The sequence below is a fragment of the Hyaena hyaena genome, unplaced genomic scaffold (genome assembly GCF_003009895.1).
Source record: "Hyaena hyaena isolate Hyena2069 unplaced genomic scaffold, ASM300989v1 scaffold_408, whole genome shotgun sequence".
NCBI classification, from domain to species: Eukaryota; Metazoa; Chordata; class Mammalia; order Carnivora; family Hyaenidae; genus Hyaena; species Hyaena hyaena.
This window is the reverse complement of record NW_024081041.1, coordinates 1,021,695-1,034,922: the sequence shown is the minus strand read 5'-3', so window position 1 is coordinate 1,034,922 and position 13,228 is coordinate 1,021,695. Positions and strand designations below refer to the sequence as shown.

At 37.7% G+C, this 13,228-nt stretch overlaps 1 protein-coding gene across 1 annotated transcript in view; it reads right to left on the bottom strand.

The window, feature by feature from the left end:
* FBXL4 (F-box and leucine rich repeat protein 4) overlaps positions 1 to 13,228 on the bottom strand; it is an 81,681-nt gene that overhangs the window by 57,766 nt on the left and 10,687 nt on the right. Inside the window, 2 exon segments of the mRNA XM_039252149.1 lie at positions 4,038 to 4,638; positions 5,272 to 5,389. Coding sequence (XP_039108080.1) covers positions 4,038 to 4,549 — 512 coding nt within the window. The 5' untranslated portion in view covers positions 4,550 to 4,638; positions 5,272 to 5,389.

Genomic DNA, 13,228 nt, shown 5'->3' with positions numbered 1-13,228 from the left:
ACACACTCTCTTGTCTGCTAACTCTTAAGGTAGGCATAAAACCATGCGCTCAATTAAAATATTAGGTAGTAGAGTCCAGTAAGTTCCCAAATAACAGTATGTGATGGAGATTTCCATGACTCAATGTGAAAAATAAGGAATGTATCGGTATACATAAAACTATGCACACATATTCATGTAAAATTGCCAACCATTCTTTAAGATTCTGATCATGCTAATTCCGCAGTATAAACTGAGGTTTCCTTTATAACATGATGGTGATGACAGATGATGTATTTCATTTGTTTGTGTTTAACGTGTACTTACTTAGCAAAGTAAATAATGTGACAACCTACATCAGTCCTCTAATTTTTATGATCATTATTATTATGTTTACTAGTTTATGACAACCAACTTTCTCTCCCTGTATTCCACTTAGACCTCCTGGTCACTTCTGTGTGCCCACCCTCCACATCTCCGTGCTTTGCTCCTAAAGGCTTCTACCTGCAGCCTTCTTCAGAGTACAGCATCTTCATCCAGAGGGTAGCACATGCATGAACGATTTCCACTCCCCTTCCCACTCCCCTGGCCATAGCCCAAGACAGACAGGTGTGGGCAGTATAAGAGCCCAGCTCACTAATAACTCTTCCTCCACACAGACTGGGACTTCACGTGAAAGCATATCCCTGCCTGACTTCTTCCTCTCCCTAGCTCTCCTGGCTTCTCCAGGAGCACTTCCAGAGCAAATCATTTGCATAACAGCAGTCTTCAAAGTCTGCTTCTGGAAAACTGGATCCAAGAGCCCTGTGAGTCCCAAAATGTGGAAACCTCTAGGCTAGATCTTAAGAATGGTACTTTCATGCTTGTGGCCCCTCACTAGCTTGTTCTCTACACTCTTGCACCTTTTTTCAGAAAGTTCTTCAAACATCAAGATCTCATCTCATGATTTCACCTTTGCACATGTGGTTCTCTCCCCACCTTTCCCATCCAAACTAAAGCCTCACTCAACCTTTAGCTCTCAGTTATTTTACTTCCTCAGGGAAGACTTTGAGCCCTACAGATTTGATCTTCGCACCACCAACACATGTTCCGTGTGATCTCATGGTCTTCTTCCAGGCTGACCTATAAACTTAAAGAAAAGAGCCATGTTTGTCTGGTTCTTTGTTTTGTTCCCAGAAGTGAACTGGCAGAGAAGGGGTTCAATGTTTCTGACTGTTTAAATAAATTCACCAAAATCTTAACAGTTACTGAACCTGGGGAGAATTGTGGAGGTTTTGTTTCCTGTATGTTTTCTTTCTTAATATTTTATAACAAGTTTTTTTTTTAAACACTGAAATACCTATTGATTTCATACTCAGTAAAATTTTAAAGGTCCTTTTTTATTTTGCAATAATACATATTGGTTAAATTATTCTTCTCTTAAGATGTGATGGTATTTTCTGTGGAATAAAGATAAAATTCAGTTAAACAAATTAGAGATACATCTATAAATAAAGTTGTCACTTTAATCTGAACCACACACTCCAACTCTCAGCTAAGAGCATGACTTACACTCAAAATCAGTTATGCAGACATTATGTTTTAGATTAAAGATACTACATGTTTCATAGATCTTATTCCCAAATTTGTTTAGCTTTTTAGGAAAAAAGTGGATAACTTTGTAGGAAAAAGACAAAGAATGATAGAGTCGAATTAAACAATTCTCACATAAGAAAGGATCCTGGGGGTGCCTGGGTGGCTCTGTCAGTCACGCGTCTGACTTCACCTCAGGTCAGGATCTCATTCATGGTTCATGGCTTCAAGCCCCGCATCGGGCTCTGTGCTGAACATTTACTCAGAGCCTAATGGCTGCTTCAGATTCTGTGTCTCCTTCTTTCTCTGCCCCTCCTCCACTCATGCTCTGTCTCACTGTCTCTCAACAATAAATAAATGTAAAAAAAAAAAAATTAAAAAAAAAGGATCCTGCCCAAAAGACTCTTCCCTTGGGGGAAAAAAATCAATCTGTATATTAAAGAATGCTGGTTTTGTGTTAAAAAAACAAAACAAAACAAATTCATTAGTACTATTATTCACAATGAATTGCTGAGGTCATTTTGAAAAGAACAAATAGAGATTATTCCAGCAACCTCCAGCTCGAGGTGAGCCATCCTCTGTATTTATTTCCTGACACTAGGGAGGTATTCCCTTAGAGCTGAGGGGGCAAGGGTCTTCAAGGAAGCAGCGTGTCAAGTGGTAACTGACCCCTGTCCCCATTCCTCCTCCACTGGCAGCTGGAGTCTTACAATTTAGCAGGTGCCCACAAGCTGCTCTGGGGTTAAAATACACTCAAAAGGGCAGGGCTTTCTGTCTATTTTGTTCGTTGTTCACCGATGTATCCCCAATACCCAAAACAATGCTTACCACATGGTAGACACACACAAATATTTAATAAATGAATGAATAAAGTGATATAAAGATCTAAAAACTGATAATATCAACAAGTAATAGAAAAATGAGCAAATAATATGATCAGATAGTTCAAGGAGAAGGAAACCTAAATGGTTCTTAAACATGAAAACATATTCAACCTTGGAGATAATACAAGTACTCTAACCTAAGGTTCATATGAGGTAACATTTCACCTACCAAATTGGCAAAAATATTAAAATTACCATACTCTGTAGGTGAGGCTTTGGCAAAACATGTTTGCACATACATTGCCAGTAGAAATATAAACAGAGTCTCTTTGAAGAGATTTTGGCACTATATATCAAAATTACAAATGCACAGACCCTTAGCTCCGCAAGTCTTTTGGTAACTTAACCCACAGACATATTTCCACATGTGTGAGGTGATTCATGACAAGGTTATTCATTGCATTAATGCTCATAATAGCACAAGCATAGAAAAATTAAGTTCCCATCAAAAGGCGATTGGTTAAGTCGAGATGCATATGCACTGTACATTACTTGCAACTGTAGAAAAGAATGAGGAACCTCTCTCTCTTTGTACTTATATGAAAAGGTATAGGTACTACTAAATGAAACATGGTATAGGACAATGTGAACTGTATGCTTACTTTGTGTATACAGAAAATAATATATTTGTATTAGCTTATATCCACATAAACTCTGGAAAAAAGTAAGGAAGTTGATAAAAGTGGTTTCTTTGAGGAAGGATGGGTCTAAGGCACTACATTATGTACTTTTTAGATTATTGAACTGTGTGAATATATTACCTGCTCAAATAATTATATTTTTATTTTCTTTATTAAAAATTTTTTTAATGTTTATTTTTGAGAGATAAAGAGAGAGAGAATGAGAGAGACAGGGTGTGAGCGGGTGAGGGGCAGAGAGAGAAGGAGACACAGAATCCAAAGCAAGCTCCAGGTTCTGAGCTATCAGCACAGAGTCTGATAAGGGGCTGGAACTCACTATCTGTGAGATCATGACCTTAGCCAAGTCGGAAGCTTAACAGACTGAGCCCCCCAGGCGTCCCAAACAATTATATTTTTAAAACACAGGAGGCTGAACTCCAAAAAAAGAGAGGTACTGCTATGCAAATTGATGTAAATAGTCTTTTAGAAAGAATGCATGAATTTCTCAAAGCAACATTTGTTTTTAAATGAATATGCTTGTTACAAAAACATCCCCCTAACATTAAAGCTAATCCCCTAAATACCCCACCTCAAGTATCACTCTATAGACCTACTTTGAATTACTCACTGTATGTAAAAGCAATCATATGATACTTGTTTGAAAATATGTTACAGGTCATATAGCCTACTAACTTCTCAGATTGGCCCACGTCCCAATTAGTTCAAATCACACATCTTGTTTATAGTAAATTGTGACACACAAATCTCAAAATCTATGAATGCTATAGTGTAAGGTGTTATAGTCACATAGAATTCATTATATCTTCAAATATGTGATCTTTCTTTCCCTATTAGAAAACTAAGGAAATTTTTAAAAATCCAATTTGTTTAAATTACTTGAGAATTAAAAAAAGACCTCCAATATTAAAACATCCCAAAACCTTTCAGCCATAAAACCTGGTCATTAAAAACTGAGTCTTACCTTACTTCAGCTGGTAGAATTGGAGAATACGGATTTGCAGAACAAGCCAGAATTCTAATGACCGCTCCAGGATGATAGGTTTCCAGAACATGAACTGCTGTAGGATACACCTGTTGTTCAAAGGTAAGTTCCACATAGTCTTGGCTTTGAAAATTAGGCGGCGTCCTCTTGAATGGCACGGAAGCACTAGGACACTGATCCCACCATGTTCCGTAAGTTCGAAATACAGCTGTCTGAGTGAAGTCACCAGAACTTGGAAATACATTTGGTATGCCTGCCAAATTCCACATGGTATAGGACATACTATTCTCGCTTCCATAATGGGAACTGAAATCCACTACTTCTTTGGCATACTGGACCACCTCTGTGTTGAGAGGGGAAGTCCGGCTGTTTGATTCTATAGTTCTATGGCTGTTCATCATTTCTCCTCTTGTAGCTGTCCTCGCTCGGCGCCGAAGGCATATATAATAAAACATAGTCAGAACTGTTAACATGGGAAAGACTGGTGACATCTAGGTGTGAATTATGAAGCTTCAAAAGGTCAGGTGTCCTCAGTAAGACGCATGAACTCTTTGAAGGATGTTCTAAAAAAAATGAATGGCTTGGTAAAGTAAAATAATTTAAGTAAGCAGAAAAGTGCATGGATAAGGTAATAATCAGGTTCCCCCCCAATATAATTTCCCAGAATGAAACTAAAAAAGCAAATTCACAGTAAATGTGAATCTCTGGCATTAACTTATCAAATGTGTTTTTGAGAAACCTAAATACTGAAAATGTATACAATTCTATACTATATGGGAAGCAAAACTGATGTTATAAGGCAATGGAAGGTATATATGATCCAAAAAACTCTACTGCGTACAAAGTTCTATCTGTCAAAAAATACTAAAACCTTGAACTTTTAAAATTAAAATTATTTAAAATATATGGTGAACCCTTAAAACACTGCTGTGAATCCAAAAGAACCTTAAAGCATTTTATAACTTTACATTTTAACAAATTATTCCCTATTGTTAATTATTACTCACCTCCATACGTGCTAAGTACAGGTTTCACATTATGGGAATATAGTTTTCTGGAGCTGACAGTTAATCCAGACCAACTAAATTAACTGCCTTACACATCACAGATCACCAGACAGTGTTTAATTTATAACTCGTGGCAGTATTTGTTAGGGCAGGCCGTGGCTGGCTGGCATCTGGTTTGCTGCCAGGCACTCTTAGAAATCACTCACCCCAGAGAGAATGGTCACAGGATACACACAGGAAATGTAAAAGTTGGCATTCATCCATGTGGCCTGAAAACTGCATGCTGATTTCAGGTTCAAATGTTGAAATGTCACATTCTTTCACCTATAAGATCAGAGTTTTAGAAGATACTTTTATTTCCAACTTAGGAAGTTAAATATCCCCAAAAGATTATAGATCATCTTTTAGACAAACAGATAAACATAGTTATTAGATATAGAACTTTCAAATTGCACATATTTATGAATCTTGTGGACAATTCTGAATAATTTACTTTAAAATTTCATGACAGGAGCACCTGGGTGGCTCAGCGTCTGACTTCAGATCAGGTCATGTTCTCATGGTTCATGAGTTCGAGCCCCACGTCGGGCTCTGTGCTCACAGTTCAGAGCGTGGAGCCTACTTTAGATTCTGTGTCTCCCTCTCTCTCTAGTCCTCCCCTGTTCATGCTCTGTCTCTCAAAAATAAATAAACATTAAAAATATTTTAATGAAAAATTAAAATGCATGATAGAATGTAATAAAGATATAATGACCCCTTTCTATATAAACACTACAGATCTATAACTTATGGGTCAAAGTATGTGGGCAGACAAATGTTACGGGGACCAAACAGTACTTTTTATCTCATTATTTTTATTTAAAAAAAATTCTGATTATAGTTGACACATGATGTTACATTACATTCAGATGTACAACATACTGATTCAGCATCTCTACACTATACTCTATACATTTATACTATGCTCACCCAAAGTGTACCTACCATCTGTCACCATTATATGCTATTATAGTATCACTGACTATATTCCCTATGCTGTGCCTTTTATTCCCATGACTTATGCATTCCATAACTGGAAACCTGTATCTCCCACTCCCCTTCACCTATTTAGCCCATCCATCAACCCCTTCCCTCAAGCAACTTTATCAGTGTTCTCTGTATCTATAGGTCTGATTCTGTTTATTCATTTTAGATTCCACATATAAGTCACGTCATATGGTATTTGTCTTTCTCTGTCTTACTTCAATTGGTATAATACCATCTAGGTCCATCCATGTTGTCACACATGACAAGATCTCATCCTTTGTTATGGCCATATAATATTCCTCTGTGTGTATGGGAGGGTATGTGTGATTATGTACACCACACCACATCTTCTTTATCCATTCATCTAACAATGGACACTTAAGTTGCTTCCATAACGTAGCTATTATAAATAATGCTGCAAAGAACATGGAAGTGCATGTACCTTTTCCTGTGTTTCTGTTTTTGTTATGTAAATAGCCAGTAGTAGAATTATTGGATCATATGGTATTTCTATTTTTTATTTTTTGAGGAACCTCCATACTCTTTTCCACAGTGGCTATACCAATTAGATTCTCACCAACAGGGCATGATGGTTCCTTTCTCTCCTATCCTCACCAACACTTGTTAATTCTTGTCTTTTTGATTTTAGCCATTCTGACAGGTGTAAGGTGATCTCATTGTGGTTTTGATTTGCATTTCTCTGATGATTCGTGATGCTGAGCATCTCTTCATGTACCTGTTGGCCATCTGTATATTTTCTATTATTCTGGAAAATGACTATTCAGGTCTCTGCCCATTTTTTAATTAGACTGGTTTTTTTGGTACTGAGTTGCATGAATTCTTCATATCTTTCGGATATTAACCCCTTATTGGATATATGATTTGCAAGTAAGTATCTTCTATCATTCAGTAGGGTGCCTTTTTGTTATTTCCTTTGCTGTGCAACAGCTTTTTATTTGGATGTAGTTCCAATGGTTTATTTTTGCTTTTGGAGACATATGTAGAAAAATGTTGCTCTAGCCAAAGTCAAAGAAATTACTACCTAGGTTCTCTTCTAGGATTTTTATGGTTTCAGGTCTCACATTTAGGTCTTTAATCCATTTTGTGTATGGTGTTAGGAAGTGGTCCAGTTTCATTCTTTTACATGTAGATGTCCAGTTTTCCCAGCAACATTTATTGAAGAGACTGTTTACTCCCCACTGTACAGTTTTGTCTCTTTTGGCATAGATTAATTGACCATATGGCCTGGGCTCTCTATTCTATTCTCTTTTCTGTTCCATTGATCTATATGTCTATATTTTTGCCAATACCATATTCAAACAGTATTTTTTGAAAGTTTCACTAGGTTGCAACCCTTAAAAAAATCAAGAGGACCCCCTGTTAGAAGAGGCCTGTGCTCTCCAGGTGGCCACCATTGTTCCCAGCCAACTCCATTAGTTTACAACAGAGGCTTAACCCCTGTCCACATTGAGTAGGTAACCTCTTGTCTACACAAACAAGGAATTCAAATACTCATGTCTGTACCTATAAAGTCCTGAGTTTAACTTCTCCTAAGAAAGCATAACTTTTCTTTAGTAACGTGTAAGCCTTTCAAAACTTTAGCACTAAGACTAATACATTAAATGCCCCTGCCACTCAAAAGCCTCCAATAATTTTTTCTTACCTATAAAACATAATCTAAGTTCTTCAGTTTCACCTTCCAAGGTCTTCCTCAAGCTAGACCCATGTCTTTTTGTCTAACCCAGTAAACTTAGTCAACCTCTAAACACTATGTTTCTCTAGGTCTGTCTGCCTCTCTGTTATTTCTTTTCCAGCCACTTTACTCACTATGTTTAGTCTCTGACACCACCTTTGTATCAGATATATACCTTAGCTCCACAAGGGTCTACATTAGAACTAAGTTTCTTGAAGGAGGGAATCCAGCCAAAGATCTTCATTTCTCAAAGTACTAAGTACATGGTAGGCACAAAATACTGTCATGTTGACAGAAAGGTGATTAGCAAACAAAAAACACTATAAAAATCTAAAATAATTTAAAATTATATAACAGCATTCTTGTGCCTCTTAATCCCAGCCAGATCCAAACACACTGAAGTATAACCAGTAAAACAGTAATGAAAGAACTGAGCTTGAAACAAGTGAGGAAAATCCACAGTTGTGAGAAACAGTCAAACAGCACAGAGCAGGGGTTGAAGCTAATACAACTCTTGGAACAAGTTATAGGCCTTAATGGTTATAAGAGAACTTTCTAACACCCATTCAGAGAGGTTATTTCAAAGCAGTGGTGACATCTGGAAGATCTTCATAAAGCCAAACATTAGGGAAGATCATCCTCTCTGTGAAACCAGGTATATAAAAACTTAGCTCAATGGCCAAGAAGCCTAAAGAGACAGGACATCAATTTAGGAAATACAGCAAAGTTGCTAGTGGGAAATCAGACCCTATTAAGCATATATCATGCTTAAAATAGACCATGGGCCTAAATTCACGCTACCTTCATGATTTAGACTCTCCACTCCATCCCTAAGTCAAAAAAAAAAAAAAAAAAAAAAAGGAAAAATAAAAAGTAGTCCTGAATTGGTAAAACTTCAGAAGCTGATAGGGGCAGATATGAAATCTCTGCAGGGAGGCTTCCACCACACAGGATGGACTAAACCCTAACTAAACATACGGCACAGTAAAAACTCACAGACTACAAGAGAAAAAGAACCACGATGAAGGACAGTCAGTAAGCAGACTCACTCAAAGGAGGAACTTGCACTCAAGAACAAGAAATAACAGAACTATCTGAACAAAATATTTTCTGGGGAAGAGTAACAAAACATGTATTAAAATAAATAAGGTGTGTCTGCAGCACATGCTCCTAGTGCTGCTATACCAGGAATCAACAAATCGGATTCATCTTGGGAAATGTAACACAAAGTGCTAAAGTACAGGTCATGTTATCAATGTGGGGAAAAAATAATTATCTAGCATATCACTTCTTTATTCAAATATTTCACCTACCACAAGTATAAATCTGTTGCAAAACAAAATTTACAACTGCACAAATCTCAAACTTTAATGCAAAATTTTTAAATGAGACAGCTCTCTTATCATATACACTTCATTTCAAAATGGGCCCCGAGATAAATCAACAAGGGTAATTTCCCAAAGAATTAATTTGGCCCTTCTGTCTCTTAAAAGAAAAAGAATAAAATAAATTGCAAAAATGAAATTTAGGAAATAAAGAACAATTTATAAGTATCTGACTCAACTGACAGACCACTGAAAGACTGTATCTTTTATTCCTGGACACCTTCAAGATCATGACAGTAGCCCACCTTCCAAGGTGAATGGACGAGTTTGGCTTTATAATCTTTGGACATCACTTCTCACTCCACAGTCTGTAAACTGCTTCAAATAAGCTACTTTCACTTTCTTTATAAAACTGCATTTATCAGAAAGTAAAAATTTTATAAAACCAAAGATACATCTGCAAAATAAGATATCATTCAAGTGAACTTTCAGAATCACTCAGGGCTAAAAGGTGGAGGCAAATTATGAAAGTCAAATTCTGTTGGACATACCACACCACAAGCTTTCTGTTTGCCAGCTAGCTTTACTATCACAGAATCTGGGATAATATCAAAAGCAGTAAGAGTGCCACATTGGCGGTATCACTTTTAAGCTGTGTTAAAGTAAAATTTTACATTGTAGCAACGTATGTAAAAGTGAGTTAAAAACTGTAAATATATGTATTATATATTCAAACTTCTGCAGAGTAGAAATATAAATGGATGCTTTATTTTTTCCAACCACGAATAATGATAATCGTTAGCTATTTTTTAAGATAAAGCTAAAAACGACAAAAGAAATTTTTGAAAGAAGTGAAAGCAGTATATAGTACACTGAAAAAACAAATATATATATTCTCTTCCAGCAGTACTATTCAGAAAAATGTAATAAAGTTAAAACCTGTTTTTGAAAATAAACAAGGTGTAGAAATAAAAAAGGAAATGTGCAAATCCACTGTTAATACCCTTCATTGATTCTAAGCTCCCTTCCAATCAACTAAGATGACACATCAAAGTGTTTGGGGCTGGGAAAGAACATATGGAGAAGAAAGGATAGCTCGCTCTACTTTTCTCTGGGAAATGAAGCTGAAAAAGGGAATGGAGCCATAGTCTCAGGGCTCATGTGGGTGGCAACAGCCAATGCTGAAGTATAAATTGTCTACGTACCGTCTGGACTTTTGCCAAGGCATGGAGGCAATCTGTGATAACCAATGAATATCTCAATGGGCAATGAACCAAATGCAAAAGATACAATAACTCTATTTTATGAGGAGAATGGGATTCAAAGACAAAATGACTTTTCCCACCTGGCTCAAATAAATAAATATTAGTCTGGTACACTAAACTGGCTCAAAAGGGTGATTACAAAATATACCTTTTGAGAGACATTTTCTTTTCCGGTTCATTCAAAATGTGCATTTAGTTTTTAAAACTCTTACAACATATACAAATGTTATTTTCCACTTAACATCAACTCAGAAGTAGAAATAGGGTGATGGTTATCTTATTAGTCGTTGAATCCAAGTACTTATCGACAACGGCTAGGAGGTGAGAAATTCTCCACAACACACAGAACTTTTCTACTAGCACAATCAGGGAATACAGAAAACAGCCATTTTAACTTCTATCCTGAGACTTTCATACTCCTTGGGAAACAACGTGCTTTACACGACATGATTTTATTATAATACAACTTTATTTTCAACTACATCTTTCATATTCTTAAACGCTTAAGAAAGTTAAATAATACAATTGCAGAGAAAGCAATAACAGCGGAGAAGAGAAATTAAGAGGTGTAGACAAGGGAGAACATATGTTTTCTACTGAGATTTGGAGTGAGTGGGGAGTCGATGAGGCGGAGAGAAGCAGGATGGCAGGCGCTGCAGAGAAGGCGGCTCGAGCTCCAGCACAGGGAAGAGGAGGAACGGACAGGGCTTTTCATAAAATAAACAAAAGGAGGCGATCAGAAGGAACTGGAGCCAGGACCACGCCAAGGCTAGGTTCACAGTGGGATGAAAGAAGCTAGGGGCAAGTGGAAAACTCGAAGAGGATTCTCCACGTCCAGTGAAAAGATCCAGGAAAAGGAAAGAGGACAGGCAACGAGGCACAGATGGATACTGAAGGCAATGCCCATCACGGTACTACTGTGGAGCGGCCCGCAGAGGCGTGCCCGTGAAGGTGGGGGGGAGGGATGAGGGTTGGGGCCGCTCAGAAGCATCAGGCCAAAATGTAATAGAGTGCATAATGTGGTAAGAAATCAAGAAGAAAGGCCAAACCTGAATCCTGCTGAAACTGACCAAGAGACATCATTTTGAGGAGAGGTGTCTAGAAATCAAGACATGGGTGCACGCAGGAACATGTCAATCAAGAAGAGTGGAATTAGATTTGAATTCAGTGCAGCAGCTGTCCCTCCTAACCAGCCCTCTTCCCTGGCCTGCCCCCTCTAGGAGTCTATGCCATCACATGCTCCCATGCCCACCTCCTCCTGTCTGTCTGAGAACTTCTCCCTGGGTCTTCCTCCTCTTCATTCTCAAATATATAGAGGTATCACGGAATGAAGGCTGACTTTCTAATAAAATGATACCCAACAATGCTCCACCTACCTTGGCACCAGTCTTCCCCTCTCCCTTTCACTTCTACACACTCACCATTACACACTCACTCTTGCTGTAGGACATCTGCCTGGTCCTCAACCACACCTGTGCTTGCATATCTCAGCATCTTCAAGTCCTCCGCTGGGGCTTGGCTGCTCTGGAATGCCCCCGATCTTCCCCCACGGGGCACCCCCTTATTCCTCCTTTCAGGTCAGGTCACTCACTTTTTCTCTGCTCTTACATTTTCTGTGCCATTTCTTACATGGTGAGACATCTTTTTCCACCCTGTCCGACAATGAATTCCTCAAGGTCAAAGAACGTGGCTTAATCATAACTACACTGTTAGGGCCTAGCTTATGTCAATATATGCTCAATAAGCATTTGCTCTGTTTTCTGAAGACTGGCATAGTAGATGGCAGGGCAGAATTAAAATAAACACAGAAATGAGAATAGGGACTCTTTAAGGTAAGAACACTTAGATCGAAAAATGAAGCAAAAAGAGTTCCATGTCTTGATACTGAGCAAAAGAGGGAAAAAATGGATAATAAAAAACCGAAACACAATAGGTAAGAATCAAATGTATGACCTTCTTTGAAGCCATCCAATAAGGAATAGTATACATATTGAAATTTTACTGTTCAAAGAGAATGTAAAAAAGTAGTAACCTCTGTTAGTACAAAAGCAGCCCCAGAACACATAAAAGAGACTTGACCTTGACTACAAAGAAACTGATTGAAATTAAAGAAAGATTCATGAAAGAGATGATTGGGAAGGTAAAAGGAAACTATTTTCTCAAATACAATGAATTTTTTTTAATGCTCCAAATCTATGTTAAAGACCGTAGGATGATTAAGAAGAACTGGAAAAACTATGAATGAAAAGTAAATTCGTAGAAAAAGTGATAACCTAGGAGCAAGGCGGCAGAGACAAGCCGAGAAAGGCAATAATAAAAAAGAGTAAGGGTATAAAGACAGGTTGATACCGTTCTGGTATGAGATGAACTAGGGAGGAGCACAGACCAAGGCAAAGCAGCCCTCTGTCTTTACCAAAATTATTTACATTTCAATGCACAATATTAAAATACTGTAACATTGTCAGTAAGGAGACTACCGGAGATGGAATATTATGATGTGCCTATCTCTTCCTCTAAGTAAATTCTCCTCCAGTTAAAATAGAGTAAACTGGGAAAACGAAAAATAGAGCCTCCTATGCAGCTTCGAAGCTTCTTGAAAATCTAGGCAAATAGAGCAAAAGAAGGCAGAACAATTGAGGAACAAATGAGGAACAAAAACCTAAAGATGGAGGAAAAATCCTGAAGACCGAAAAGAAAAACAGTACTTCTTATTCTTCCAGAAATCAAAGTAGGACTCAAAAATACAAAAAGTGGCTGTTCAAAACTGCTGAGGTGATGCACGATTGGTGAGGACTAAGCAAGAAGTGCATAAGAAGTCAAATTAGGAATGAACTTGTCAGAAAACAAGGGATAA